The sequence below is a fragment of the Salarias fasciatus genome, chromosome 20 (genome assembly GCF_902148845.1).
Source record: "Salarias fasciatus chromosome 20, fSalaFa1.1, whole genome shotgun sequence".
NCBI lineage: Eukaryota > Metazoa > Chordata > Actinopteri > Blenniiformes > Blenniidae > Salarias > Salarias fasciatus.
This window is the reverse complement of record NC_043764.1, coordinates 3,233,749-3,261,713: the sequence shown is the minus strand read 5'-3', so window position 1 is coordinate 3,261,713 and position 27,965 is coordinate 3,233,749. Positions and strand designations below refer to the sequence as shown.

At 43.4% G+C, this 27,965-nt stretch overlaps 5 protein-coding genes across 7 annotated transcripts; 1 reads left to right on the top strand and 4 right to left on the bottom strand.

Annotated features, from left to right (window-relative positions):
• Nucleotides 1-30: 30 nt before the first annotated feature.
• Nucleotides 31-3,146, bottom strand: LOC115408176 (zinc finger protein 436-like). The gene is made up of 2 exons (XM_030118789.1): nt 2,912-3,146; nt 31-1,530 (listed from the first exon to the last, which is right to left on the bottom strand). Exons 1-2 carry the CDS (start codon nt 3,111-3,113, stop codon nt 446-448), a joined length of 1,287 nt encoding a protein of 428 aa, XP_029974649.1. The 5' UTR covers nt 3,114-3,146; the 3' UTR covers nt 31-445.
• Nucleotides 3,147-3,975: 829 nt separating this feature from the next.
• On the bottom strand, nt 3,976-6,233 carry LOC115408179 (zinc finger protein 37-like). 2 transcript variants are annotated; one of them, XM_030118796.1, is made up of 3 exons: nt 5,998-6,233; nt 5,171-5,437; nt 3,976-5,080 (listed from the first exon to the last, which is right to left on the bottom strand). In XM_030118796.1, exons 1-3 carry the CDS (start codon nt 6,167-6,169, stop codon nt 4,389-4,391), a joined length of 1,131 nt encoding a protein of 376 aa, XP_029974656.1. In that variant the 5' UTR covers nt 6,170-6,233; the 3' UTR covers nt 3,976-4,388. The 2 variants fall into 2 exon arrangements, with proteins under 2 accessions (XP_029974656.1, XP_029974655.1); XM_030118795.1 differs by having other exon boundaries at nt 3,976-5,437.
• A 2,418-nt stretch (nt 6,234-8,651) lies between these two features.
• Nucleotides 8,652-10,483, bottom strand: LOC115408185 (zinc finger protein 554-like). The gene is made up of 2 exons (XM_030118803.1): nt 10,295-10,483; nt 8,652-10,013 (listed from the first exon to the last, which is right to left on the bottom strand). Exons 1-2 carry the CDS (start codon nt 10,464-10,466, stop codon nt 9,052-9,054), a joined length of 1,134 nt encoding a protein of 377 aa, XP_029974663.1. The 5' UTR covers nt 10,467-10,483; the 3' UTR covers nt 8,652-9,051.
• A 1,636-nt stretch (nt 10,484-12,119) lies between these two features.
• LOC115408382 (zinc finger protein 449-like) lies at nt 12,120-14,271 on the bottom strand. The gene is made up of 3 exons (XM_030119103.1): nt 14,067-14,271; nt 12,521-13,270; nt 12,120-12,136 (listed from the first exon to the last, which is right to left on the bottom strand). Exons 1-3 carry the CDS (start codon nt 14,236-14,238, stop codon nt 12,120-12,122), a joined length of 939 nt encoding a protein of 312 aa, XP_029974963.1. The 5' UTR covers nt 14,239-14,271.
• Nucleotides 14,272-17,246: 2,975 nt separating this feature from the next.
• LOC115408167 (uncharacterized) lies at nt 17,247-27,645 on the top strand. Of its 2 annotated transcripts, none has more exons than XR_003933740.1 (3): nt 17,247-17,443; nt 19,876-20,172; nt 23,535-25,117. XR_003933740.1 is itself a non-coding variant. In XM_030118773.1 (3 exons), the coding sequence occupies exons 1-3, from the start codon at nt 17,299-17,301 to the stop codon at nt 27,411-27,413; spliced, it is 2,286 nt and encodes a 761-aa protein (XP_029974633.1). In that variant the 5' UTR covers nt 17,247-17,298; the 3' UTR covers nt 27,414-27,645. The 2 variants fall into 2 exon arrangements, 1 of the variants encoding a protein (XP_029974633.1); XM_030118773.1 differs by lacking the exon at nt 23,535-25,117 and adding an exon at nt 25,570-27,645.
• The last annotated feature ends 320 nt before the right edge of the window (nt 27,646-27,965 follow it).

Here is a 27,965-nt window from a genome sequence, read left to right as displayed (position 1 = left end):
GTTCTCATTAGAATCAGTTGGAGACAAAAAGCAACTTAACAGGAAATTTAGCAGACTTTATTTTCTACAACAGCAAATGGAGAATGAAATACATACTAATCCATCAAATCCATATGACGATAGTCTCTCCAGTCCAGTGAAGATCTACAACTTTACAAAATAAGGAGTCCTGTTTCAAACATGCTTCTTCTTCATGGAACCAGCTCGCAGTTTGACAGTGATCGGTTGTTCAGTTTGACACAAATTGACACAAAATTCTTTCCAACTTTTTTTTTCTTTAAATTTTGTGACTTACAGCAGTGGTTTCCAACTTTTTTCTTGAGAGACCCAAATTTTTCCCGTTGTGCACCTTGGCGACGCGACACCAACACCTGCTCGGGATCATGAATCTTTCATGTTTCTAGCGTCACTCATGCGAGTGTTGACATGAGAATCCGTCACAACTTTACACATTCTCACCTGAGTGAACTTTCTTGTGGACCAACAAGTGACACTGTCGACTGAAACGCTTACCACAGGTTTCACAAGTGTACGGCTTCTCACCTGTGTGAGTTAACGTATGGCGCAACAAGTGACTTCGTCGGCTGAAACTTTTAGAACACATTTCACAGGAGTACGGCCTCTCACCCGTGTGAATTTTTAAGTGACGCAACAAATGGCTCTGTTGGCCAAATCGTTTCCCACATGTTTCACAAGAATAGGGCTTCTCGCCGGTGTGGGTTCTCATGTGGACCAACAGATTACTCTGGAGACTGCAACTTTTGCCACAAATTTCACAAGAGTACGGCTTCTCACCTGTGTGAGTTCTCAGGTGATGCAATAAAAGCCGCTGTACGCCGAAGCTTTTACCGCACGTCCCACAGCAGTGTGGCTTCTCACCCGTGTGAATCCTCGCGTGTTTTTTCAGCGATGAGGAGTTCGCTAAGCTTTTTCCACAGACGCTGCAGAGATAAGGCGTCTCACCTGTGTGACTTCTGTCTCTTTCCTCCACTGCTTTATCGCACGCTTTAAACGAAGGTGGCTTCTCAGAGGACTGGCAGAGGATGTGATGTTGCTGGAACTGAGACGGACATTTGAAGCCTGTTCCACAGACGTCACACTGAAGACACGATTCCCTGGCTGGTTGTTCTTGTCCTGACATCAGGAAGTTGTCCACATTGTTGCTGTGACACATTCTGTCGGGCTCTGCATCCCCAGTCGTGTCAATATATTTGCTTTTCACAAGATCATGGCTTTCAGCTACGGGAAATTCGTGTGAAATGAGGTGATCTCCATTTACTTCTGGCTCCCCGAAGTAACTTTGGTCATCGGTGGAAGTCACCATGAAGACATCGGTTTCGGGTTTCAGTACCAGCTGCTCTCCTTCCTGAGCAGCACTAAATCCCTCCTGTTCCTCCTTAATCTGGAGAGATTCCAGTTCTTCTTGTTCTTCTTTGATCGGTGGAGACTGGAGTTTCTCCTGTTCCAGACTGCAGCTCGTCTCCGGGTTAAAGAGCTGGTCCTCCTTGTACACATGTTGATCTGGGAGCTCTGGGGGGTCAAAGGGACATAAAAACAAGTTGTGATGTTTATAAAAAGCAAACACAGAGGAAAATGGAACAGTGAAGCTGAGAACTTTGTGGTAGACGATGGCTGATTGAGTTCTTAAGCTGCTCAGCAGGTAATGGAGGAGTCAATGTGTTTTAGGTCAGTGGTTCTTGAGTCTCAGTGAACCCCCGCTTGTGCAGTTACAAAAAAAGTTAAAAAATCCTCATAAAACACAGCAGTTTTTCTACAGAAAAAGGTGAATTCTGTTGTAATCGTGACAATTTCTTCCATGAAATTAACTCTGTTTTTTTCTTCCTTTTGGATAAATTCTTCTTCTTCTTGGGCATGAAGCACCTTCATTTTTCCAGTGCTTACACTTTCAATGTAAACATCTAAAATCAAGGCTTTTCTGACATAAACTAAAAAATAAATTAGCCCTTTAAACCTACACTAAGGAACTTTTTAACCTTAATAAAACATTTTAATATCTTTTGTGATGATACATCGACTTACAACTAGTTGAATGACCCTTCTGTCACGGGCTGAGGGTGTCAGTATTGCTTTCACTTGGACTAAGCAGCTGTGAGGAGGGTGGTAGGAACCCTGCACACTAAAAAGCTCCAAATGTGCGGACTGCTTTACGGCATGCGTCACATCATGATATAACATTGTTTATTCATTAGATTCATTACCTCGTTGCTATCCGTCCTTCACAAAGCCACTGGAAACAAATGAAGGTGAGTTCAGTCCGACAGCACGCCACCGGGAGCAGCATTTTACGACGTCACGCGCTAGTCCTCATGGGAACTGTAGTATTCCTTCAGGCAAAACACTACCGCTTTTGTCCACTGGCGCCGCCAAAATCAACGAAAACTGAAAGTTCCTTAGTGTTGCTTTAAATCAAGGCTGTCAAACGTTTGTCAGTTCAGGGCCCACAAACAGCTCATTTTCAACCTGAGCGGGACAGAACGGTGAAACACTGACATGACAACCTTTAAATTTAAACCTGAATGCTGTTCTCTGATGTGGCAGAATGTAGACATAATGGCAGCATCACTGACCTCTCAGGTCAGGACTCAGTCCCCTGAGTTCTGTAGGTTTCTTCCTTTCCACTGTCGTCTGTGCCTGTTCCTGTGGAATTGTTGACTTTGTCTTTGTTAATGGTTGTTCTCTTTAAGAGAGTCTTTTCATGACTGTTGAGTGAACTTTACTTGTTGTGCGCATCTTTCTGTTTATTCCCTATTAATTTTAGTAGAAATCCGACACCATGCCTCGAACAGGCTGTTGATGAGGGGAACCAGCTGATCCACCAACATTACAGGCAATAATCAGGATATATCTATGTCTTCATTCAGACGGTGTGTCGGTGTCGTTTCCCTCTTACCAGCTCTCTGTGGCCTGATCTCAGGTTTCCAGCTGCTTTCCAACAATCTGCGCTGCCGGTCGATCTCCTCCTCATACTGGACGACAGTTCGTTCAACCACGGTGAAGATTTCTCCCGCGGCAGCTGTGAGTCGCTGGCTGATAAACTCTCTCAAAGCCTGGACTGAACTCACGGTCGCTGCAGGAGACGAAACATCCATCATGAGGCTGTTCGGCGGAGAAACAACAACAAAGCCGCTTCTTCTCTGGCGGCGACGGAACGACGTCCAGCGTCTTACCGCCCCCTGCTGGACACGGAGCGTTACAGCACGTCGCCCCCCCTCGGTTGCATTAACAGTGCAAAGTGCTGTGGGGGTCTCTCAAGCAGTGGGAGAGTGAGGTGTATTCATTAAAGGTCCCATATTATGCTAAGTTTCAGCAAGTTCCAACGGGTCTCAGAGGTCCAATACCAGTCTATTGATGTTTTTTGCCTAAAAATCCAGTTTTTTCCTGGACTTCAGCCAGCCTGAAGTCCCCTCTCCTGAGCTCTGCTGAGAACACGCCGTTTCTGGTCTGTAGCTTTACATTCTAATGAGCTTCTCTGACCACGCCTCCTCCACACCATATATGGGAGAGGGCATGGCTCTCGCTCTCGTCCCACGCTGTAATGTTGACACACGCAGAGCCGGCATGTCTGCTATGAACTCTGTGGTTCGCCATGAATTGCTTCCCATCGGGTCATAAAGATCATTTTAACCAGTATTTAAAAACATGTATCCAATTCAAATCGCCAACCCGAGCTTTAATATTGTGGAGGAGAAACACAACTGAAATACCTTTACTGTTTGGGGCCCATCTCCTTGTTGAGGTGGAAACGCTGATACTGCAAATGTGCACCAACAGTAAATACTTCTTCTGCACGTGAACAACATGGACAATAGCCATGTTTCAATGTACGAATAAAGTTGGGATAGTCTTCAACAGCAGCTGAAAACATTCTGGATTAAAATCGTGCAACACCAAGAAAATCATAGGATGATTTAGAAATGTTTATTTTTTTCAGAATAGAAAAAAAAAAACCAACTCATGAATCATTTCTCAGGTTACACTAGCCAACACATTAATTTTTCTTAAAGAAAATTGTTACAAAAAAAGCAGTAGCGGTAGAAGTAAAGTTACACCACGAGGGTGTTCAGAGCCACTGAAAAACAGTTACAAGGTAGATTTTTTTGAAATGCTTGGACTCCATCATCATGTAAACAGGTAAAAAACACTACTTTCCAGAAACGCTTGGTCTGTGTTCCCCTGCAGACGGGGGAAACGCGCAGATGAGCAATAACGACGACAGCTTCTCGTAATGCGTGTCCCAGACAGCTGAGCGCTGTTGGTCTTGTTTTCTCTCGTCTACACCACGACCGAGTCGGTGGGTTTATAGAAAAGTCACAATTTAGGAGCCGTTGTCCAAATTTTCACGTTTAACAAGCACAGAAAGCATCACCTCAAGAATACGGATTCTCCCCTGTGTGATGCCTCATGTGGACCAACAAACTGGACTGAGAGCTGAAGGCTCTGCCACACATGGCACAATAACACGCCTGATCCCCGGCGTGGGTTCTGACGTGGAACGCCAAATTACTGCGTCGGCTGAAGCCCCGGCCGCACGTTTCACAGGAATACGGCTTCTCACCTGCGTGCAGCCTCGCACAGTGATGCTTCACGTCCGTGTGAGTCTTTCTGTGTTTTATCAGAGATGAAGAGCTAGTGAATTTTTTCCCGCAGCTGTTGCAGGTAAACGGTGTTTCACCCGTGTGATTTCTCGTGTGGATCAAAAAATAATGCTGATATTTGAAGCTTTTACCACAAGTTTGGCAACAATACGGCTTCTCGCCTGTGTGCGTTCTCATGTGGACCAACAAATTAGTCTTTCGACTGCAAGTTTTACCACATACTTCACAAGTGTACTGCTTCATGTTCATGCTACTGCTCTTGTTGTGCAGAAAATGGCGTTTTCCAAAAAATAAAGCAGGCTTCGCTTCATGAGCGCGCCGCTTTTGCCTCTGGAAAAACATGTGTGCAACAGTAGAGTCCTCCACATCGCCGCTGTAACAAACCCTGTTGGGCTCCAGTTCTTCACATCCAGTAGATCTCGAGTCAGTGCGAGCGCCTTGCTTCTGAAAGTGGATGTCAGCGACTGCAGAGTCAGGAGGGAGGAGCAGCTCACTGTCTGGTTCTGGTTCAATGAGGTAACTTTGTGCAGTAGATGTCACCGTAACTGCATTACATTCAAGCTTCAGTACAGGATGCTCCGCCTCTCGGCTAGTGCAGACTTCCTCCATTTCCTCATGAAACGGTGAAGATTCTGGTTCCTCCGGGTCCCTCGTGCTTCCAGGAGGTTCTGGTTCTTCCTGTTCCTCTTTGATGTGTGGAAATTCCGTCTGCTGCCATGCCACTTTTACCTGGGGCGGTACGGATTGTTCCTGGTCCAGAATGAGTGTTGTCTCTTCGTTGAAGGGTTGCTCTTCTTCACAGTCGTCTTCCTGTGGGAGTTCTGACAGAACAAAGGGACAAAAGAAAAAGGTTAGAACTTGCAGGGCTGGGTGCAGATTCTGACAGACACCTCTGCCAGAATCTGCACCCCCTCCATAAATCACTATGAGGGAAGTGCACGTTGCTGTGTTACTGTAGCTTAAATGAGGATTCCGCCTGTCGTCACGATGTCAAACACAATCAAACTCGTTTGTTTTGACAGCTGCAAGGTAAGCAGCAAGCATGATCGCGGTGTTTTGGAATAACTGGCCTCCCAATAAACTGGTGACCCATTTCCCGGAGCGTCCCTTGTTCCTGACGACAAACCCGTCAGAAATCCAGAGCTGACGGGGCGAACACGGCTTTAAATCATTCACAACCAAGTTTTAAACGGATGGACTTTTAATGAATCTTGATCTAACGTCTGTTGTAACGAGCGACGATGAACGTTGAAGGACGTCGACCACCATTTAACAGGGAAGCCAGTTCATCCGAAACACGGGTAGACTCGGGTTGAACACTTTCCACACCTGAACGGATCAGCGATGCAGACACCCGTTCCCACAACAACAGCCACCATACCTGCTTTGCTTATTCTGATTTGAGGTTTGCAGCTGATTTCCAGTAGTTTGCGCTGTCGGTCAATCTCCTCCTCATACTGGACGATAGTTTGTTCAAACACGAGGAATATTTCTCCAGCAGCAGCTGCTAGTCGCTCGTTGATAAACTCTCTCAAACCCTGAACTAAACTCATTGTGGCTGCAGGAAACTAAAGAGACACGACAAGCAAGCGCCAAAAATACAGCTGCCATTAAAGTTTCTTCTGCTCTTGTGTATTTTGGAGGATCACAGCGACTATCGGCTTGGTACTGACTCCTGCTGGACACTGAGGGAACTGCAGGTTTTTGGTCCAGTGAGCAGCAGCCTGGGTGTCTGTTTCCGGCTTCCGGCCCTCTCACAGCGGACTGAGGTGACCCACCTGCTACAGTCTGGCCATGCTTTTGAGAGAGCCTCAGTGTTCTTGGTGATGCTGGTGGCGAATCGCTCCTCCATCCTTCTGTACTTGGGTACAAATGCACACAGGAATTGTCATTCTTTTTTGGCTGCATCTGCAAATATAAAGAAGTCATTGCGTTTCATTTAAAGATTCTGGGTTGTTGAAAGTGAATTTGATTTAAAAAAAAAAAAAAAGCGTAACAACTATCATGATATAAATGTAACATTTTCTTTTCTTCATCTATTGATTCTGTTTCTTATCTGTTGTCTTGATATAGCTACATAAAAATAATTAAACGACTCACCAAAAAAAGGTTTCACCAGTCACAATGCCAATTAATAAATGTAGAAACTTACCAGGATCAACAGACCTGTCATGGGTCACATTCCCCTTCCTCTGCTTCTGTCCATACGTGTCCAACAGCCTGTCCAACTCCTCATCCGAATCTTCCTTGGACAGCTTGACGGATGACTGAAATCACATCATTTTCTGGGGAGGTGCTGCGGAGCTGCATGACCAGCTTCTTTAGAAACATGTCCACTCCATTTTTACCACTCAGACTATTTTTGGTTGAAGAATTATTTGCTCATATTCTTTTGTGTTGCAATATGATTTGAACACCATTTATACATAACTCTGCTTTTTCGTTTCAGGTAAGGCAGAGTTTACCAGTGATTAATGTTGACAAGATACCCAGAAGGCCCACTGCGTCAGCGAGGAAATGGATCAGGTAACTCACGCTGTACGAGCCAATGTCTATGCTTTAACTTATCCATTTAATTTATCCATGTCAAGGGCCCAGTCAGCTTGGAATGACTCATCTTCCTTCTCCAGACCACAAAGACTGAAGGGATTGTCCTATTTAGCCACAACAAGTAATCAGTACAGAAGAACAAAACAATATATTCAAATTTATTTTTAATTTTACTTTCTTTTCACCCTATTACCAACCCTGCAGCCTCACCATTGACCATTTGTTCAATTAATATCAGTTAAAATCACTTCTTTTCTTTTCCATAATTCTGGGCTTGCCTTGTCGCGCTCCGTTTTAGGTGGTATAAATAAGCCTTTTTCTGACGGGCTGAGAGGAGGTCATGACCCGAGTGCATACTTAATGATCATCACCGTTCGGGTGGCTCCGTCCATTTCCAGTGGCGCTCTTCAGTAGTGGAGGTGCATTTTGTTGTTGTTCATATATTATCGCTCCAGTGTTTTTGTAAAAATTGTGAGCTGACTTTATTTTGTTCTTTTTTCCAAAAAAAACAAAAAAGCACCACTGCAGCTATTGAGGCTTAAACTGGCACAGCCACTCAGGAAAACACTGTGGCAGTGGCACTGTGGCGATGTGGTGATTGGTTAGAGCATTTCCGAGTAGAAATGATTCATTCTGTGGGGAGTTTCCAGTGCAGATGTGGATATGTGGTCATTTCTCAATCGGGCAGTCACAGATTTGATTATCCACCTTGTTGTGTCGACATGCTGAAGTGTTCTTGAACAAGACACTGAGCCCCAAACTGCACCCAGTGGCAGACGCCTCTGGTGTGTGAACGTGGATTTAAATGGACAAATGTGATGAACAGTGTAAGGTGCAGGGGAATTCCTCTGTCAGGTACACATGATGAAAACTCTCTGTCAAAGAGGAAAGCTGAGGAGGCTGAACAGCCTCAGGTTCTTCTGCAGCTGTGTGGCGAAGAGCAGGCTGGCCTCAGGAGGCTGAACTGGGATGTCTCTGCTCTGCGACGGGCCTCGCAGGATGCAGATCGGCATCACAACAGAACAGCTGGAGGAAGCTTGTCACGTTCTTTCCCTTAAATAGTTAAAGAAAAACAGAATGATTCAGGCAGGGTCAAAATTACTTATAAGGAGAGGAAAACCATTTGCTCAATAGAGCTCCCTTCTTCTCCTCTGATCAAGTTTTCCTCCCAGTTTTTATTCACTGTGAGGCTTACAAGTGTTTCTTGGGATAAAACTGGTTTCAAACATCCTGTTTGAATGGAATCAATGCAACATATGCATCGGAAAAGGATCAGGCGCATCCTGTCAGCATAGATAAGCGTACCCAGTCAGTTCATCCACTGTGCTCCTGCTGAGTTTACTTCCAGCTTCCTGTGCAGCTTTCAACACATTTAATAATGAAAGCATTTAGCAATGATGGTCAAACACAATATTTCCAACAAACTGCAGGAGTGTTGATGCAGACTGTCTCGCAAAGGAAAAACTCGCAGAAGCTCGTCTCGGCGTCGCTCAACCGGCACAAACGCCAAACTTTATTCCATACATGCTCAGATCACGCTTACTGTCTACAATGCGCAAGAACATAACGTGACACACACAAAAGCACAGGATGACATGAACAATAACAAAAGAACAAGGGGACGGAGCAAGTCTGCAGCTCATGTGGACAAAACTAGAAAGAACAATAAATTTAACTAAATTTAACATGAGCTGAAGCTTGACCATAAGAATGTTTGTCCCAAGTAATTCAGGATATTATTATTTCACCTGTATGAGCTTTGGTGGCTGAAAAACCTCCTTTGAACACTGAGACTTCTCCCACGTTTCACAAGAGCACAGCGTTTCACCTGAGTCCTCACCTGCTGCAACAAAGCACTTTGCACAGTGTGACTTTTTCCACAAACCTAACATGAATACAGCTTCTGGCCTGCGTGGGTTTTGATGTGGCGCAGTAAATTACACTGTAAACTGAAACTCTTACCGCACATTTTACAACAATAAGGCTTCTCACCCGTGTGAGTTCTAATGTGGACCGACAAATTGCCCTGCATACTGAAACCTCGGCCACAAATGTCACAGGAATACATCTTCACGCCGCTGTGGGTTCTCAAGTGGCGCTTCCAAACGCTGTGTTGGCCGAACTTTTTCCCGCATGTTTCACACGAATACGGTTTTTCGCCGGTGTGACGTCTCATGTGGACCAATAGATTACTCTGCCGGCTGAAACTTTTTCCACATGTTTTACAAGAATACGGCTTCTCCCCTGTGTGACTTCTCATGTGGACCGTTAAATCATTCTGTCGTTTGTAACTTTTACCACAGATTTCACAAAGTGTTTTCTTCTTATCAGTGACAGTTCTTAGGTTTGGACATTCTTCATGTTTTTTATGGACAATTTCCCGATTTGTTTCCTTATAAAGAGGTTTTCCACATTCATCCTGCTTCTCTGACTCAGGAATCTTCTCCACACCGTCACTATGAAACATGCTGATTTTTTTCAGCTCTGCATTTCCAGTTGATTCTGGGTCCAGATGCTTTTTCACATGGTGGACTTCAGAGTCCTGAGAGAGGAACTGCTCAGTGTCCGGCGACTCTTCTGGTTCACTCAGGTCACTTTGATCCTCAACAGAAGGAACCTTAAAGGAATCACTTTCAAACTTCAGTATGAGCTGCTCTCCCCCCCGGCTGGTCCCCAGTTCCTCAATCTGTGGAGGTTCTGGTTCCTCCTGCTCCTCTTTGGGCTGTAGAAGTCCTGCTTCTTCTTCTTCTTCTTTGATGAGAGGAGGTTCTGGTTCCTGTTGTTCCAGACAGTATGTTGCCTCTTTACAGAGCTGTTCCTCTCTGCTGTCATGGAGCTGTGAGAGCTCTGGAGGGACAAAAAGTACAAGAAAAAAGATGTTACATTACTTTTTTCTAGCCAAAAAAAAAAATCTACATTTACAGAAAGAATATAACATTTTATTTCTTTCACCGTAGAAACAAAAAGGGTGTGCTCAAACCACTATTTTGTGTCATTAATCCTAGGTTTCCCAGATGAACACGTTCGAAACAGTCCAGAAATAGAAACACCCTCCGCCCTTAAACCATTTCCGAGATTATTAAGTTACTGTCGGGTAGATTCTAGACGCTCAGCTCCGTTTTCTATACCTGCTCTCCGTAACTTGGTCTCAGAGCTGCAGCTGCTTTCCAACAGTCTGCGCTGCCGCTCGATCTCCTCCTCATACTGGACGACAGTTTGCTGAAACGCGGTGAAGATTTCTCCAGCAGCAGCTGTGAGTCGCTGGTTGATAAACTCTCTCAGAGCCTGAGCTGAACTCATCGCTGCTGCAGATGAAATGTTTCCTCTGTGTGTAAACCACACCGCTGCTTCTTCTTTCGATTCTTTTCAAGGATGAGAGAACCAGGTTCTGCATCACACTGACCCCTAGTGGACACGGGCGGAACTACAACCTGCAAGAGCTGAGCTCAACAAGTAAAGACATTTGATACATTCCCCCTTTTTTGTAACAAATTGAGCAAAGCTTAAATAAATACCTATAAAAATTAATTTTACTCTCCTTTAACAGCGTCATCTCCAACACACGTCCTTTGTTCGTTACATTCAAGGCATCAGGGCTGTGAGCTGCAGGGCTTTGAAATGAGTAAAAATACAGCATCTTTTCATGCAGTCGTAATTCGGAGTACAATATTTGACAAACATGCAGTGATTTATTAAGGTGTCGGAGAGCCCGGTTATCTGACTGTTTCTCTTGAGCAGTGTTTCCTGTGTGGGGGCAGCAGAGCAGTGTGGCTTCACCTATGAAGAGACAAGACGAGAGCAGAGGACTCTGATTTATGCATTTCAGCAGCTCTATAATGTCCTGTCATGCCCCTTACCTTCTCTGCCAGCTTTTTATTGTGGTTGCTGTTAATTTTAATCCCAGTTACCAGACTAATCCAGGCTCTACTGATCTCAGGTTTAAAAAAATGTGAAGATGATGCGAATGCTTTGTTTGGGCTGCTTTAGGTGGAGGCAGTGTGATGGTGCAGGGTGCCATCCCCCCATGGGAGGAATGTGAAGGATCATCTTGGGTTTGCTGTCTGTGTCCAGAGCAAAAGACCCAACTTTGTTTTTGGGACAAATGTTAGAAATGGAATCCATCCCACTGTGCAAGAGCAGGATGGAGACCAGCGTGAGAAGGAAGCGCCACACTGTTGTCATCGCCAGCAGCAGCAACTTTATTAATGGAGCACCTATCAAAAATGAAGAATTACAAAAAGCTCCTACAGAGTAAAATGACAAACAGTTCAACTGATTATACAAAACATTGCCAGGTTGGGGAAGTGGTGAGGTTCGGTCCTGCTTTAAAAACAACAAGTAAACTTTTAAAATCACTTCCAAGATGGACAGGAAGCCAACAGAGACAGATTAAGACTGAGTTCATGAACATGGCTGTTCAAACCAAACATATGTTTATTTAGGAGAAGGGCCAGAGCTGGAGCTGGAAAAAAACAAGACAAAACGATGTATTTTAATTCATTTGATCAAGGATGGGAAAGACACCTGCGTCAAAGAAAACAGCAAAGTTCCTCGTGTTTTGTGCTGTTTGTTTTTGAGGCGGAACCACACACACACACACACAAGCAGCAAGACATGGACATTCGTATGGACAGATGTCCAAGTTGAATGAATAATTTTGCTTCCAAGTTCATACAGGTCAACATTTTTCACATGATGTCTCCAGATCGCTTCGTCATGAAGGCCACAGTACTGATGACCATCAAGTCTTCTGTTCAGTTCAAAATTACTATCGAATGATGGTGCAATTCAACACAGGTAGAAACAAGTGTCACTCAACATGTGACTTACAATAAATACACACAGAAGTTTCTAAAGCTAATACTGTTGATGCTTTAAATAAATAAAGACCCGGTTTTAACCTTGAAGTGTTCGTATCTTTTCGTTCACAAACTTAACTTGTGGATGTTTCTGTCAGAACTCTGACTTCTCTGTCGGACATCATGCCATTTTCGTGGTAAAAGCGTGCGGCGTCTCTCCCATGTGAATTTTCAAGTGATGAAGCAGAATACCGTGTCGACTGAAACTTTTGCCACACATTTCACAGGAATAGGGCTTCTCCCCCGTGTGAGTTCTCATGTGGCGTACCAGGGTGCAGTGGAGACTGAAACTTTTCCCACACATTTCACAAGAGTACGGCTTCTCACCTGTGTGAGTCCTCATGTGGACCAACAGAGTACTGTGCTGACTGAAACTTTTCCCGCACAGCTCGCAAGAATACGGCTTCTCACCCGTGTGGGTTCTCATGTGCACCAACAAGTTAAAATGGGACGTGTTACTTTTTCCACACATTTCACAAGAGTAGGGCTTCTCACCCATGTGAGCTTTCATGTGGCACAACATGGTGCTCTGTGCATTAAAGGTTTTGCCACAAATGTCACAGGAATAGGGCTTCTCCCCCGTGTGAGTTCTCATGTGGGCTGACAAAGTGCTGTGCTGCCGGAAACTTTTCCCACACGTCTCGCAAGCATACGGCTTCTCACCCGTGTGAGTTCTCATGTGGACCAGCAAGCTGTCCTGCCGACTGAACCTTTTACTGCAGGTTTCACAGGCGTACGGCTTCTCGCCGGTGTGAGTTCTCAGGTGGCGCATCAAAAGACACTGTTTCTGGAAACGTTCTCCGCACGTTTCACAGGACAGCAGCCTGATGCCGTCAGACGGCCTCCCTGTCGCGGGCGACTTGTCGCTGTGGCGTCCCCTGTTGAGCTGCAGCTCCGCATCTGAAGTGGATCCCGAGAGACCAGGTCTCTCGTCTGTCAGAATGTGGCTTTGAACGACCACAGAGTCGTGAAGGGGCGTCTCACCATCTGGCTCAGAGGTCATCGCAAACGCATCGGTTTCAAACTTCATCACAAGCTGCTCTCCCTCCGGACTGGTGCAGAGCTCCACGGCCTCCACACCTTCCTGTTCCTCCTTGATATACGACGGTTCGGGCTCCTCCTGCTCCTCCTTGATCTGTGGAGACTGTGGTTCTTCCTGCTCCAGACTGAAGTTGGTCTCCTGGTGAAATTCCTGCTCGTCTGCACCGACATGTTGGTGTAAGAGCTCTGAGGCAACAAAATGCTCTACAGAAGAACAAAAAAAAGGTTAGTAATGTGATGTATCTGACCTGCAGTGAAAACAACTAAAAAACGGATTCTATTTGCAAAATGTTCATATCAGAGAAATTCATCTGAAATTGATTTCAGTCAGTAATGATGTTACGACTGAGTTTTAGAAATGTGACAAACCTGAGAAAATAAGCACAGGTTTGTCATGAACAGGTGACGGTGGTCTTTATCTGCTTTATAATCATAATAATCATACATATTATTTATTATTTATCAGAGCTTTTCAGGACACAGAGGTCGCTGGACCATGAACATGTTAGAATACAGTGAAAAAACAGTAATAACAGTAACACGATCATGGATGAGCTACAGACTATTAATTGTCAAACTGTGGTAGGAGTACCCCAGGGCTCTGCCAGGGTCTTCTTGTACTGTCAGATTATATCTTTTTTTTTTTTTTTTTTTTTTACATTTTCTTCCCCTGACAAATCCGGCGGAAGAAAAATAATAAGAACAAATTATCCATAATAACAACAAATCCCAGCGCCTCGGATAATGTTTATGCTCCTCCTCTGAAACAGGCAGGCACACAGAATAATTATTGGGGAAGCTGTGGCTCGTTTGGCGAGCCCTCAGTCTGAGGGTTGCAGGTTCAATTCCACATTTGTCCCAATGGATGGGTTGAGTACCTCACATGGAAACCGCCTCCAATGGTGTGTGAATTTACACCGTTTCTCTCAGTCATCACCAGAACCACAGGCTCGGATCCCGAGTTATTCACAGTCACGTTTTCGATCTTATTTCTACAGACCTGCGTTCTTTGTCTTGATCTCAGGTTTCCATCTGATTTCCAACAATCTGCGCTGTCGGTCAATCTCCTCCTCGTATTGAACGATAGTTTGTTGAAACACGGTGAATATATCTCCAGCAGCAGCTGTTAGTCGCTGGTTGATAAACTCCCTCAAAGCCTGAACTGAAGTCATTGTTGCTGCGGGAGATGAAATGTTTCCTCTGCGAGGCAGAGCGCTGCTCCAGACAGCCTCCATCCAAGCTTCTTCCTCGTTTGTTGATCGAGCATCACGAGCAACGCTCAGACACTGACACCTACTGACACCTACTGACACCTACTGGACACCGGAGGAACTGGTGAGGCGAAACACCCGCAGTTCCCCCTACGTCCAATAGGTGTCAGCATGCCGCTGAATGTTGTTTGTGAAGAAAAAAAGAAACGTGAGACGTGTGTAGGCACTATATAAATTGCATTTAATTTTAGCATATTTGCATATTAGCATTCATCAGGATCACACTGCTGCTCTATATTAAGTAAAACACACAAACACACACACACACACACACACACACACACACACGTGCATAAATGAAACTATTGAGTGAATTTTGTCATAACGTTTTACAACTTAACCCAAAGAAAACTTGAGATCATTATTTTCATTCCCAGAGAAGAAAGGTTAAAGGTCAGCGTTCATCTTGTCTCCGTGTCACTCAGGACATCAGATCAGACCAGAACTCTGGGAATCATCATGGACTCAGACTTGAAATTCAACCACTACATCAACACAAAGGCTGAATTAAAGGTATTCTGACCAAATAAGATTTAGAAAGTGTGTTCATGCGTTTATTTCTAGTCGGCTGGATGTGTATGTGCGTCCAAGTGGAACAAATCAGCTGACTCACAGCTGTGTACGGTAGAACAGAGTTTGTTTTGTTGACGTTGCTTCACTTGAGAGTCCGCAGGAAACCAGTTTCAAAGCCAGTGAGCAGGATACTGCAGATGGAAGGATGTCAGATCTGCGACAAGTAAAGAGACACCAGCAAGAAGGAAGCAAGACAAAGAGAATTCTTTTTACTCGCAAGGAGAGAAACAGCTAAAGGCTGGGACTTACATATGTTTCCTGGGTAAAGATTGGTTTGAACATCCTGTTTTGGATGCTCACAAAACAAGTGTTGCACAGGAAAAGGATAAGAGGCACCCGAATCAGCATTTTGCAGACTGCAGGCACTTTACCCATAGTTCCTCCTGCTGAATCAGATTCCAGTTTCCTGTGTAGTGTTAAAAATGAAAGCATTTAGCAACGATAATAAAACAATATTTCCAACAGAAGGATACACGAAGAGCAACAGAAAGTGCACAAGCCAGGTTCAATAGAGGAAGTGTTGCAGAGAGCTCAGCATGATGTCCAGCAGTGTTTCTCAGCTGGGGGTTCAGACCTGTTTTCAGCGGGTTGCAGGCCTTTGCCAGTGCAAAAGAAATCCTGAACTTCTATTCACAATCTCACACTGCTGCACGCTGGTGATAATGCCCTGTAATGTGGGCTGATACCTGCCATTGGAAGCCTTCAGTTTCATCACATGAGTCTCAGGTTTTTTTTTAACTGGAACTGTTAAAAGAATGAAACCAACCTTTTATTTTGTACTTTTTTGGTTCCTCCAGAGTTCTACAAGCTCTACAGCGCCACGACTGTCGAGAGGAGCAGCTCTTTAAACAAGAAACAAACTGTTGTCTAGAGCAGGGAGAACCAGAACCTCCACTGATCAAAGAAGAACAAGAAGAAGCAGGACTTCTACAGCCTAAAGAGGAGCAGGAGGAACCAGAACCTCCACAGAAGAAACTTGAGGAACTGGGAACCAGCCAGGAGGGAGAGGGGCTCAAGCTGAAGTTTGAAAGTGATTCCTTTAAGGTTCCTTCTCTTGAGGATCAACTTGGCCTGAGTGAACCAGAAGAAGCACCGGACACCGAGCAGCTCTTCTCTCAGGACTCTGAAGTCCACCATGTGAAAAAACACCTGGACTCAGAATCAGCTGTAAATGCAGAGCTAAAAAAACCCAGCAAGTTTTAGTGACGGTGTGGAGAACTTTCCTGAATCAGAGAAGCAGGATGAATGTGGAAAACTAATTCATGAGGAAACATGTAGTGAAATTGTCCATAAAAAACCTAAATTATGTCAAACTTCAGGAACTGTTACTGATAATAAAATAATTTGTGAAATCTGTGGTAAAAGTTGCACTCGACAGGATAATTTGTTGGTCCACATGAGCACTCACACAGGTGAGAAGCCGTAGCCTTGTTAAAGATGTGAGAAGATTCTTGATTTGCGTTGAACTACAGAGTGAAAGTGTCCCCTGGTTGCATTAATCTCACACAAGCACTTTTCATATTTATTTCTAACAGTGTTGCTTCGTTGTGTGTATTGAAAAATGTGACAATAAAAATCTGAGAGAAGCAGATGTGACCTTTGAAGAAATGGAAATAAATTATTGAAATGAATCCAGTGTGTTTTGCTATACAAGCATTTTTTTTAATGAATGAGTCCTAATTTAAATCGTCACTCTTTTTATGCTGCATAGGTGAAAATACGGTTTGATCACATGAATCACTTGCCTGCTTAAATACAATGTCTGAAAACATTTCTTGCATATAACATGTCTGGAGCATGTCTCAAAAATGATTGCACCAAATAAAACATGTCAACCATTTCTAAAAGAAAATGTTAATTTGAAAGAATTGACTTAAACATACAAGCATGACGTTTCGGTGATTATAAAGTTATTATTGGTGAAAAGCATCTGGGAAATTCTGTTTCCTTCAGATAGCTTTATCCATACTGGTCAAAGCACTGTGGTGTGAGCAGAGAAACTAATTTTAAGGAGAAAGTCAGAGACACATCAAATTTTAAAAGCTCAAAGAGCTTTGCATTCGATACAAATAATCCCGGCATCTTTCTGGAAGATTTACAACGATCCAGAAATTCCGGACAAATTTCTCTCATCCAAAATATTTGGTTCAATGTTGACATTTCACAGAGTATTATTATTAAATTGATAGTCGTAAAATACTCAAGACAGTCAGTTCTCAGTTGCCAAGTCTTAAACCTGCAGTTCCTGCACTGTCCAGGAGGCGTCAGTCCGAAGCTGAATGTTGTTTGTGATGCTCAAAACTAACGAGAGAAGAAGTAGAAGTTCTAATGGAGGCTGTTCGGGGCGCTGCTGCGTCTCACTGAGGAAATACTTCATCTGCAGCAAAAATGAGTTCAGTCCAGGCTTTGAAAGAGTTTATCAGCGAGCGACTAACAGCTGCTGCTGCAGAAATATTCACCGCGTTTCAGCAAACTGTCGTTCAGTGTGAGGAGGAGATCCGTCATCAGCGCAGATTGTTGGGAATCGGAAAAGGTATGAAAAACTCTGAACACATGAATGTGACGGACAAGGTGCCTTTAGCGAGTTTGATTTTATGTTAAATTGGCAAATTCATATTCCATAAAAAAGCCAATTTTCTCGTATTTTCGTTATTGGGCAAAAACGAAAAAAAACATAGAAAAGAATCATGCGTCATTTTCAAATATAACATTCACACTGAAACTATAGGCATCATAATAAGAACCAGGATGGTCTTATTGTTGTTATACAGTGTACAGTGAGATTGGACAGTCTCTCATTTCGAGTGCAGGCACAAAAGACAACAGTATTTGGCTGCACTGCCCTCAATCCCAACCTGTGCACGACCAATTTGCATGTGTTTGTTTATTGTTTGCATATTTTTAATCACGTGAACATTCAAGAAATCCACAGACCAGACATGCCTCCCCACGGTGGCGACTCTCTGTCTTCTCTCTAACTCCTTTTTTCGTGTTAGTTGCCTGCAAAATGAGTTTAGCAGGAGTTACGGGGTTTGTCTGAAGCTAGTATGAAGGAACTGCTAAGGGCAGAGTCTGACACTGTGATGTATAACCTTTCAGGATATTTCCAGCAGAGGCAGGAAGCTGCAGTGGTTGTTTGATATTGAGGAACACGACCAGTCCAAAATTTGGACACAACTTTTTTTTTCTTTTCTTCATTTTCATGACGATTTACATTATAGATTTCCAGTGAAGGTATGAAAATATAAATGAATACACAGAGTGAGAAATATGATACAGCATTTTTTTAAAATATATTTTACTCTTTTCAAAGTTTGCTCTATTTGCTTTGTTGACAGCCCTGCAAACAATTAACCTTTTCTTAGTTTCAACTTGGCTAAAAGAGACAATTTGACCCGGTCAGGATTTGAGGAGCTGCTCTTCCAGGTTGGGTTCATGGTCGGTTTTGGTCTTTGGCCACAGGGGGGCTCTGATTTTTTTAATTTATAAACAAAAATACTGGTAATCTGAGTTAACGTGATTGTATGTTCTAAAAACTTTCTGGCCCATATCAGCAAAGGGGACTGTTGTCTGTCCTCTCTCCTCCCTCATATCGACTGTACCCGGGCCTCAGCAGAACTCTGAACCTCATCAAGGACAGATCACATCCGGTTCTCAGCTTGTTGATCTGTTGCCCTCTGAGAGGCTTTCCAGATGCATTAAAGTGAGGACAAACAGACTGAAAAGCTGCTTCTTTCCAAGAGCTGTCACCATCCTAAACTCTCCCATGAAACAACTGCTCAACAACATAAAGCAGCTCCGTCTCTGCTGCTGTTCACTACTTATAAGTCATATCCACTCACCCTGTGCAATACAGTCACACTAAAGTGTACAGTCCACCTTTTTACATTGTTCTTTGAAAATCTTTCACATTTTAAAAGAAAATATTTATACTTTGTGATATTTATATTGAATATTTGTTATACTGCTATATTTGTTGTGCCTGCACTGGAAAGGAGAAACTCCCCAATCTCATTGTACACTGTATAACAACAATAAGACCATTCTGATTCTGGTGGCTCCAGTTTCAGTGATCATGTCATATGTGGAAATGAATTACAATGCTTCTCTGTCAGAACTTGAAATGTGTATTGAAGGGAGCTGTTGTCCTGGTTTTCTGGTATTTACAAGGTAAAAACATGAAAATAATAATATAACAATAATCTGATTAACTCCACTGATCACAGATGATGAGACTACAGTCCAGTGAGGGCTGGATTAATTCGAAATAACCACAGGAGACGTTTTCATTTTTCAGCATATCAACATTTCTGTTGCTTATTTATTAAGACATTTAGTGTATAAATTCGGAGTGATGAGGAGATCAATACAGGGCGACCCCTGCTGGTCATTTTTGTAACTACTTTCATGAAGTCAGGAGTCGAAAAAATGCAGTTTTGTCAGTCAGAACGGGAAAACGAGAAAAGGACCCATTTTATGCAATCTGATTATGTCAGTTTTACAGAAAATCAAACTAACAAAAGGTACCTTGTCCATCCTGGAGGGTCTTTACACTTCTTTTGAAGCTGCAGACAGAAATGAGGCTGTAGTTCTTGTATTTTAAATAAAAAACTAATTTTAGTGATTTAAAATCAGAAACTTTCAGCACAAAACAGAACATCTGTATCAGAAACGTGACTGTGGTTTAAGTAATTTTTCTGCTTTGCCTTTATAATATAGACACAAAGTATGTCAGACTAATGAAGCGTTAATGTGTTGTTGGATTAAAAAGTAACACATCCGACTCATGCCAAACTGGAAAATTCCAGCGATTTTTTTTCAGGGCTCAGAGAAACTAATGTGCATCCAGACAGTTGTCTCAGTTTTATTTCAAACCCCAGTACTGCTGTCAGTACTCCTGTCTCATCCATCCATCCATCACTGTGAAATATTCTCATCAGTATCTTTTGTCGTGTTTCCCTCCAGAGAGTCCACAGCGACACACTGGTGCCCAGAAGACGAGCTCCAGCATGGAGCAGGACGAACATGAAGCTCCACACATTAAAGAGGAGGAGGATCTTGTTGAGGTGACTGTTACTGATGGAGAAAGAGACAATTCTCACAACTCTGTGAGGGACTTGACCACCCAGAGACTGACTGCTGCTGCTGTGGAAATATTCGCCATGGTTGAACAAACTATCGTCCAGTACGAGGAGGAGATTGAGCGACAGCGCAGACTTCTGGAAATCAACTGGAATCCTCAAATCAAGTTACACAGAACAGGTATGGAGAAGTCTGAATGAACTCCAGAGTGTTCACACCCTCACATACGTGTTGGGTTTCATGAGCCTCATGAACTGGAAATCCAAAGATAATATACGTATAAACCTACACGAAAACCTTCTGGATCTGCTCCTTAGAGAAATTATCTGGCACAGTCCGATAATTAAATAGACCACGTAGCACTGTTAGGGGTCTGTGGCGCCGCTCTCGGTGGCGGCCGGACCTCATTACCTGGGTGCTTGGTGGGGGCGGGGGTCCTGGTAGGGGACGCTCCATTGCTGCCTGAGTTGGACTGGTTGATTCAACTCTTACTGCTTTCCTCCCAATAAAGTTGTGAACATTGATGTTTTTTTGAAAAGGCATTTCCAGGGAACATTTAAAAGCGGGACATGAGTAAGGATGTAATGATATGAAAACATCATATCATTGTCGTTGTAACCAAAACTACACCAGTTCTCATCAGGTCTCTCAGGTCTGTTTTTTATGATCACCAGGACTCTTCTGATGGTTGGACAGTTTCAATATTCTACAGTGAAATTATTGAGTTGTATTACTCACAAAAATCTATTCAAACCATGAAAAGCATTTTATACATACGACAACAAGCATTGTACGAAAGAAATGAAGATTGTAGAGATTGTGGTGACACAACAGTGAATACCAGTAATGGTATTAAAGGGGCTGTATCATGCAAAATTCACTTTTTGTATGTTTTAACCTTGTTATATAGCTATGTACTCACCTAAAACACCCCCAAAGCGTTTTTTTTCCTTCGTGCCTGCGTGTTTGAGCTTTCCTTGTGTTTCTGCTGCTCAGAGAGGCAGGCCATCCCACCGTGAAAACGCTCTGTTTTCCCATGTTGACGTCACACGGTGAAGATGGCTCCCCTGAGCCCCCCTCCCGCAGGCCCTCGGCAATCAGTGTTGCTGCTTTTTGTATCTCTGATTACGGAGATAAACTTTAACCATCGTCTGAAAGCAACAGTCAAGCAAGAGCAAGAGTCTGAAGGGTCTGAAGGGTCTGAAGGGTCTGTGCTTGGTGAGTTTCTCACAGGAAAAGACGTTTTCGCGTGTCTCTGTGTGTAAAGAAGCTAGAGCTAAAGAGCTAAAGCTAGCCAGCGTATTTGTTTTGAAGCGCTGATTGGTTGAAGTAGCTGTCAGTCAAAGTCTACAGGGGGAGAGGCGGGATTTTCATGGAAACAGAGTATTTTCTCTTCCGGGTTTCAGAATTAGCCCCAGAAAATCTTTTATTTCACACAAAATGACTTTAACTTAGTGCCAAAAATAAACTATTACCATTAGGGATGGGTACCGAATTTCGGTAATTTTTTGGTACCGACCGAATTCCCGCTTAAGTACCGAATATCGATTCACGTGAAATCCGTCGGTACCACATTTCGGTACCTGAACGCACCTTTTTCTTTTTTTTTTTTTTTTTGACCCTGAACGCACCTTGACATTATGCATCGGCAAGAGCGGAGGACACGGCGACGCGGTTACGTGGGTCCAAAATCTTCGGAGTATTTTGACCGGGAGCGAATATATAATATACCGGGAGAGCGGACACGCACACGGGCCGTGAGAGCGGGCGGGGCGGGGGGAGGGGGGGGGGGGGGGGGGTGGGGGGAGGGCCACCGCAAGTGGCTGCCGGCCGGAATAGACCCCACTGGCCTGGAACACACCGACCGTTCGGGAAACCTCCCGATGGCCACCCCGCCCCTGTTCGGAGTTGTTCACGGGAGGAACAAGCCGCTTCTGCGGCTTCTGCGATGGTCGCTCCCGCTGCATGTCACTTCCTAAACAATGCTCTGCGCATGCGCAGCTCGAAACAAGAGCGCGCATCGAGGCGGCGACTCGACATGATATGTCATCACGCAAAAGCGGTCCCACGTGGCTTTTGATTGGCATTATGACTGCCCAATCACGAGTTGGAACCATACAATTCAGATCCTCCAGTATACCTTTCAGTGTTTGTTTACTGTAGAGGTGCCTGGTGCTGCTAATGTGAAACATTTTATACTGTTATTTATTTTGAAAGTTGTTTGTTACTGTATGGGCAGCAGGTGCTAATGTGAAACATTTCTTACAGCTATTTATTTTGAGTCTATTCTTATTATGTTATTTATTATTGTTATTTATTTAAATTATTTACTTTATCCCCACACACATTTTTCTCAAGTTCTATGTTGGAGTTATTTCAGTTGATGTTATTGAAGCATAAATGTTTAAAATTCTGAAGTTTTGACTATTTTTTTAAATATACAAAATAACTTTAATCACCAAATGCATACCCCCCCCCCCCAAAAAAAAAAAAAGTATCGAAAACAGGTACCGAAAAATACCGGTATCGATTCGCAGGTACCGAGTATCGGTATCGTATCGATTCAGATGTGAAAGGTACCCATCCCTAATTACCATGTTAATGTCTTTTCTAGGGTTTGGACTAGCTAAAAAAGCATGATACAGCCCCTTTAAAATAATTTTGTGGTATCTGTCTTCGCTGTTATAGCGCTCTTATAATTTCCAGACGGTCCCTGAACACCACCTCACTTCGGATGTATGTGGACATCTGTGTTATTTCTGCTGTGGGAAAAACTTCAGATAAGAATGAGCTTGTAGCATATTGTCAGCAGCATCCTTTGTGTGTTAAATCGAATTTGATGCAGAAAATGAAATCTTTATCCAAGTAATAATAATAATAATAATGAATTTTATTTATCATGCACTTTACATTTGTAAAACAAATCTCAAAGTGCTACAATGGAATTTAAAAACAACAGTGACGATTAAAAGTAACAGATACAGGCTAAATCAATAAAAACACTCATACTTACACTCATAAAATGCAACAGAGAACAGTAAAATCATTCAAAAGCTTTCAAAAACAAAAACGTTCTGTTTTGTGAGGGGAAAACATCTCTGGAGCTGACACTGGTACGCTCCGCCATGTTTTCAGAAGCCAAACCGCGTAAACTGGAGCATCACGGTGAGTCATTCGGCGCGCCGTAATCGGGCACGGTTTTAACGATAACTGACATTAATGCTAAACATCTGAAATTTTCCAGCGACTTATCGTCATAGCTGTAGTGGTTACATCCCCAGACATGAGTGTGACTGTTTCAGGTTGCATGGTAAACTGTTAAACTGAGAGAAGGTCATTGAAGATCACAGAGAACAAGTTCATTAACACAGCGATCGTTTATCCATCAGCTGTTCATCAAACAATACTATGACTTTCTTTAAAATTCGAATCAAAGTTTTCAATTTCACCTTTTTAGTCCCAGCTTTTTTTCTTTTTTTTTTAAGCTGGGACTGTAGAAGTAATGTCAGTAACATTTTATCTGGTAATTTTTGTCTTTGCAGAGCTCCGAGCTCCATGACAGTAGAGAGGAGCATCTCTTTAAAGAGGAAACAAGCTACAGTCTGGAACAACAGGAACCAGAACCTCCACTGATCAAAGAAGAACAAGAAGAAGCAGGACTTCTACAGCCTAAAGAGGAGCAGGAGGAACCAGAACCTCCACAGCCTGAGGAACTGGGGACCAGCCAGGAGGGAGAGCAGCTCATACTGAAGTTTGAAAGTGATTCCTTTAAGGTTCCTTCTGTTGAGGACCAGAGTTACCTGAGTGGACCAGAAGAAGTTCCAGACACTGAGCAGTTCCTCTCTCAGGACTCTGAAGTCCACCATGTGAAAAAACATCTGGACTCAGAATCAACTGGAAATGCAGAGCTGAAAAAAATCAGCATGTTTCATAGTGACGGTGTGGAGAAGATTCCTGAGTCAGAGAAGCAGGATGAATGTGGAAAACTTCTTTATGAGGAAACAAATCGGGAAATTGTCCATGAGAAACATGAAGAATGTCCAAACCTAGGAACTGTCACTGATAAGAAGAAAACACTTTGTGAAATCTGTGGTAAAAGTTACAAACGACAGAATGATTTAACGGTCCACATGAGAACTCAGGTGAGAAGCCGTATTCTTGTGGAACATGTGGGATGAGATTTACTCATCATAATTCATTGATGCGTCCTCTGGTTTTAGAATGAATCTGTCAGAAAATGAATTGTTCTAAATTGTTTGTTGTGAACTGTAGTCCGTTTCTCTCTGTGCTGAGTGACTGCTGTTTTTGAGAACTTGCTGCCTGTTCTTGGGGAGGTTATTTGTTCTCAGGTTCTTACCTTCTCTGGTGTGAACGAGGAGGTAACTCAAACCAGACATTCTTGGCACTTTATGCACCAGCACTGGTTTGAGAACCGATCTTTGTTTATTTTAGTCTATAACAAGTGGAACTCTTACTGGGTTGATGTCATACATGATATATACGTGATGCAAAAATCAACTTTCTCTCTCAGACTGGAGGAGGATACATTTAACAGAAACTGGAAAAATTGGATGAAATATATAAAAACAGTTAGGTAAGACTTCATCTGATACCTGTATCTGTGGAAATCGCCAAGTTCAGAGCTACAGCAGTTAAGTGTTTTTATTTAATGTATTGTATTCGCTGCACTGGTAACAGAGTTTGGTTTGTTATTGTTAAATCTCTAGCAGAATAGTTTGGACATGTTTTATCAAAACATAGTTATGTATAGTTTCTCTTTTGTTGGAGTAAGGGTAAGGAGGATGAATAAAAAAAGTTTAAATAAATGATGTAATATGTTTGTGTGGATATACAGAGAGGTGGAATATTTGTTGGTTATTGTTAGTATTACCATTGTTAACCTCCCTGTAGTGAAGGGGAGAGATAAGCAAAATATGAAGATTGTTTTGGTTGGAGACATGTCCAGGTTTTTTTTTGTTCTATTTATATTATATATTTTGTTTAAAAAAAGTCCATTGTGCACCAGTTGTATGCTGAATGTTTGTCTTTAAAGTTTAATTTAAAAAAAAAAGCGGAACTGTTAAAGCAAGAATTGAATGATTTTAGATGTAGGAACAGCCTTTGTTTAGGTTGTTTTCTGTCACTTTTCTCACCTAGCAAGATTTTTGTATTAAAATCTCTTAAACTTCCGAACTGCTTTCAGTCTGATTCCTGAGTCTTTGTCTCCTCTTGGGGTTTTCCTTGACTTACCAATTTTACTGAATAGCCACAAAAGAAAACTACACCATTTTAAGTTCTGGATGACAGATTGACGACACAAGCATCACCTCTTGGCCAGTCAGATCTCTTGGGAAACCGGACCATTCCAGTTTTCAGGGAGATTTGCAATTCTTTGACATGAAAAATAATTTTGAACCTCACAAGAAGTCAAAGGAAAATGGAAATTAAAGGAAGGACACTGAGGAAGCTCAGTGCCATATTAAAGAGAAAAAAAAAACCCTGTGTTTCTGTTTTTTGTGTGACTTGGAACTGGTAATTTAACTAATCTTTTATTTTGTGCTTTTTTTGTCCCTCCAGAACTCCCACAGAACCGTGACTGCAGAGAGGAGCAGCTCTTTAAAGAGGAAACAAACTACTGTTTAGACCTGGGAGAACCAGAACCTGCACTGATTCAAATGGAACGAGAAGAACCAGGACTTTTGCATTTCAAAGAGGAACCGGAGGAACCAGAACCTCAGCAGATCAAAGAAGAACCCGGATTTCTGCAGTTTGAAGGTCAACAGTCTGAAGAGCTCGATGAAATGGGGACCAGCCAGGAGGGAGAGCAGCTCATACTCAAGTTTGAAAGTGATTCCTTCAAGTTTCCTTCTATTAAGAATGAAAGTTACCTGAGAGAACCAGAAGAAGTTCCAGACACTGAGCAGTTCCTGTCTCAGGACTCTGAAGTCCACCATGTGAAAAATCACATTGACTCAGAATCAGCTGTAAATGCAGAGCTGAAAACAATCAGCATGTTTCATAGTGACGGTGTGGAGAACCTTCCCGAGTCAGACAAGCAGGATGAATATGGAAAATCTGTTTATGGGGCAACATGTGGTGAAACTGTCACTGATGAGATGAAAACAGTTTGTGAACTCTATGGTAAAAGTTACAACCAACAGAGTGCGATGGCGCCTGTGAAGAGACAAGCTTACGAAGCGGAATTCAAACTCAAGGCAATCAGTCACGCAGTACAACATGGCAATCGAGCCGCTGCGAGGGAATTCAACATCCACGAATCCATGGTGCGGAAGTGGCGGAAGCAAGAAGGTGACCTCCGCCGAGTCAAGAAGACTAAGAAGAGTTTCCGAGGGAACAAAGCAAGATGGCCACAGTTAGAGGATAAAATGGAACAGTGGGTTGTTGAACAGAGAGCAAAGAGCAGGAGCGTGTCTACAGTCTCTATTCGACTCAAAGCAGCAGAGTTTGCACGTGACTTGAATATCGAGAACTTTCGAGGAGGTCCTTCTTGGTGCTTTCGTTTTATGAAAAGGCGTAATCTCTCCATACGCTTAAGGACTACCGTCTCACAGGAACTGCCAAAGAATTACAGACAGACCGTGGCCGTTTTCCGGACCTACTGCACCAACAAGATCTCCGAAAAGAAGATCCGGCCAGAACACATCACCAGTATGGACGAGGTCCCCCTCTCCTTCGACATCCCCGTGAAAACAGTGACGAGCACAGGGTCCATCCACGAGAGGTCATCCTTCACTGTGGTTCTCGGCTGCCAGGCTGATGGTCAGAAACTACCACCGATGGTCATTTTCCAGAGAAAGACTTTACCAAAAGAAAGGTTCCCAGCCGGCGTCATCGTCAAGGCCAACCCGAAGGGCTGGATGGACGAGGAGAAGATGAGTGAGTGGCTGCGAGAGGTTTACGTGAAGAGACCGGATGGTTTTGCCCCCACGTCGCCCTCGCTGTTGATCTGTGACTCCATGCGCGCCCATCTCACCGAAGCCGTCAAAATGCAAGTGAAGAAAAGTAATTCGGAGCTCGCCGTCATTCCGGGTGGATTAACCAAAGAACTCCAGCCGCTGGACATCGGCATCAACAGGTCATTCAAAGTGAAGCTACGAGCCGCGTGGGAGCGCTGGATGACTGAAGGCAGACACACCCTCATCAAGACGGGGAGGCAGCGCCGGCCGAGTTACTCCATTGTCTGCCAGTGGATCGTGGATTCCTGGGCTCAGGTATCGGCCTCGTGTGTCGTCCGAGCGTTCACAAAGGCCGGAATCATCGCGCCACGTACCGGTGACGGCAACGAGACGGACTCGGATGACGAGGAGAGGGATCCGGGCATGCTTGACGCCGGAATCGCCCAACTGTTTAACTCAGACACTGAAGATGAAGGCTTTGATGGATTTGTGGGATGTGATTGAACTGAAAAAGTGAGTGTATGGTTTTGTGCTTGACATGTTGCAACTGCACGATGTGGAGTTGTTGTGAATGACTGGAGTAAAGTCTGACTTTTGCTTGATTCGCCTTATTATTTATTTACATACTTATCGTAGCATATTTGCTGTAGTTATTTGTTACCGGTAAGTTGTGTTCTGTGAGTTCCGATGTTTTCAGGTTACCTGAAGGGTGGTTGGGACTCAGAAGTGAGTGTTTGCGTGCGTGTCGGAGAAGCAGAGAGAGAGCAGCCTCTCAGCAGTTTTTGCTTCAGGTTAGACTGTTGTTCTGCTGTAGTGTTGGCATGGCTCAGTTCTGAAGATTAATAAATCACATCCAACTTCTCCTTTCAACCACACTGCTGGACGTCGTGTTATTATTATGCCGTGTGCATTACAGAGTAAGTTGTTGATCCACATGAGAACCCACACAGGTGAGAAGCCGTATTCTTGTGGTGAATAGTGGTGGTAGTGGCTCCAGTCAGAGGGAATCTCACTCAGAAAGTTACCGAAAATTAGAGATGGGCAAATGAAAAGTTT

What these genes read in the sequence shown, in the direction of transcription:
- LOC115408176 (XM_030118789.1), bottom strand. Translation starts at nt 3,113, where the DNA reads ATGATGGATGTTTCGTCTCCTGCAGCGACCGTGAGTTCAGTCCAGGCT. An exon ending in GATCAGGCCACAGAGAGCTG is followed by an intron (nt 1,531 to 2,911) that starts GTAAGAGGGAAA and finishes TTGACCCCCCAG; the next exon opens with AGCTCCCAGATCAACATGTG.
- LOC115408179 (XM_030118795.1), bottom strand. Translation starts at nt 6,169, where the DNA reads ATGAGTTTAGTTCAGGGTTTGAGAGAGTTTATCAACGAGCGACTAGCA. An exon ending in AATCAGAATAAGCAAAGCAG is followed by an intron (nt 5,438 to 5,997) that starts GTATGGTGGCTG and finishes TTGTTCTGTCAG; the next exon opens with AACTCCCACAGGAAGACGAC.
- LOC115408382 (XM_030119103.1), bottom strand. Translation starts at nt 14,238, where the DNA reads ATGACTTCAGTTCAGGCTTTGAGGGAGTTTATCAACCAGCGACTAACA. An exon ending in GATCAAGACAAAGAACGCAG is followed by an intron (nt 13,271 to 14,066) that starts GTCTGTAGAAAT and finishes GTTCTTCTGTAG; the next exon opens with AGCATTTTGTTGCCTCAGAG.
- LOC115408185 (XM_030118803.1), bottom strand. Translation starts at nt 10,466, where the DNA reads ATGAGTTCAGCTCAGGCTCTGAGAGAGTTTATCAACCAGCGACTCACA. An exon ending in GACCAAGTTACGGAGAGCAG is followed by an intron (nt 10,014 to 10,294) that starts GTATAGAAAACG and finishes TTGTCCCTCCAG; the next exon opens with AGCTCTCACAGCTCCATGAC.
- LOC115408167 (XM_030118773.1), top strand. Translation starts at nt 17,299, where the DNA reads ATGAGTTCAGTCCAGGCTTTGAAAGAGTTTATCAGCGAGCGACTAACA. An exon ending in ATTGTTGGGAATCGGAAAAG is followed by an intron (nt 17,444 to 19,875) that starts GTATGAAAAACT and finishes GTTTCCCTCCAG; the next exon opens with AGAGTCCACAGCGACACACT. An exon ending in AATCAAGTTACACAGAACAG is followed by an intron (nt 20,173 to 25,569) that starts GTATGGAGAAGT and finishes TTGTCCCTCCAG; the next exon opens with AACTCCCACAGAACCGTGAC.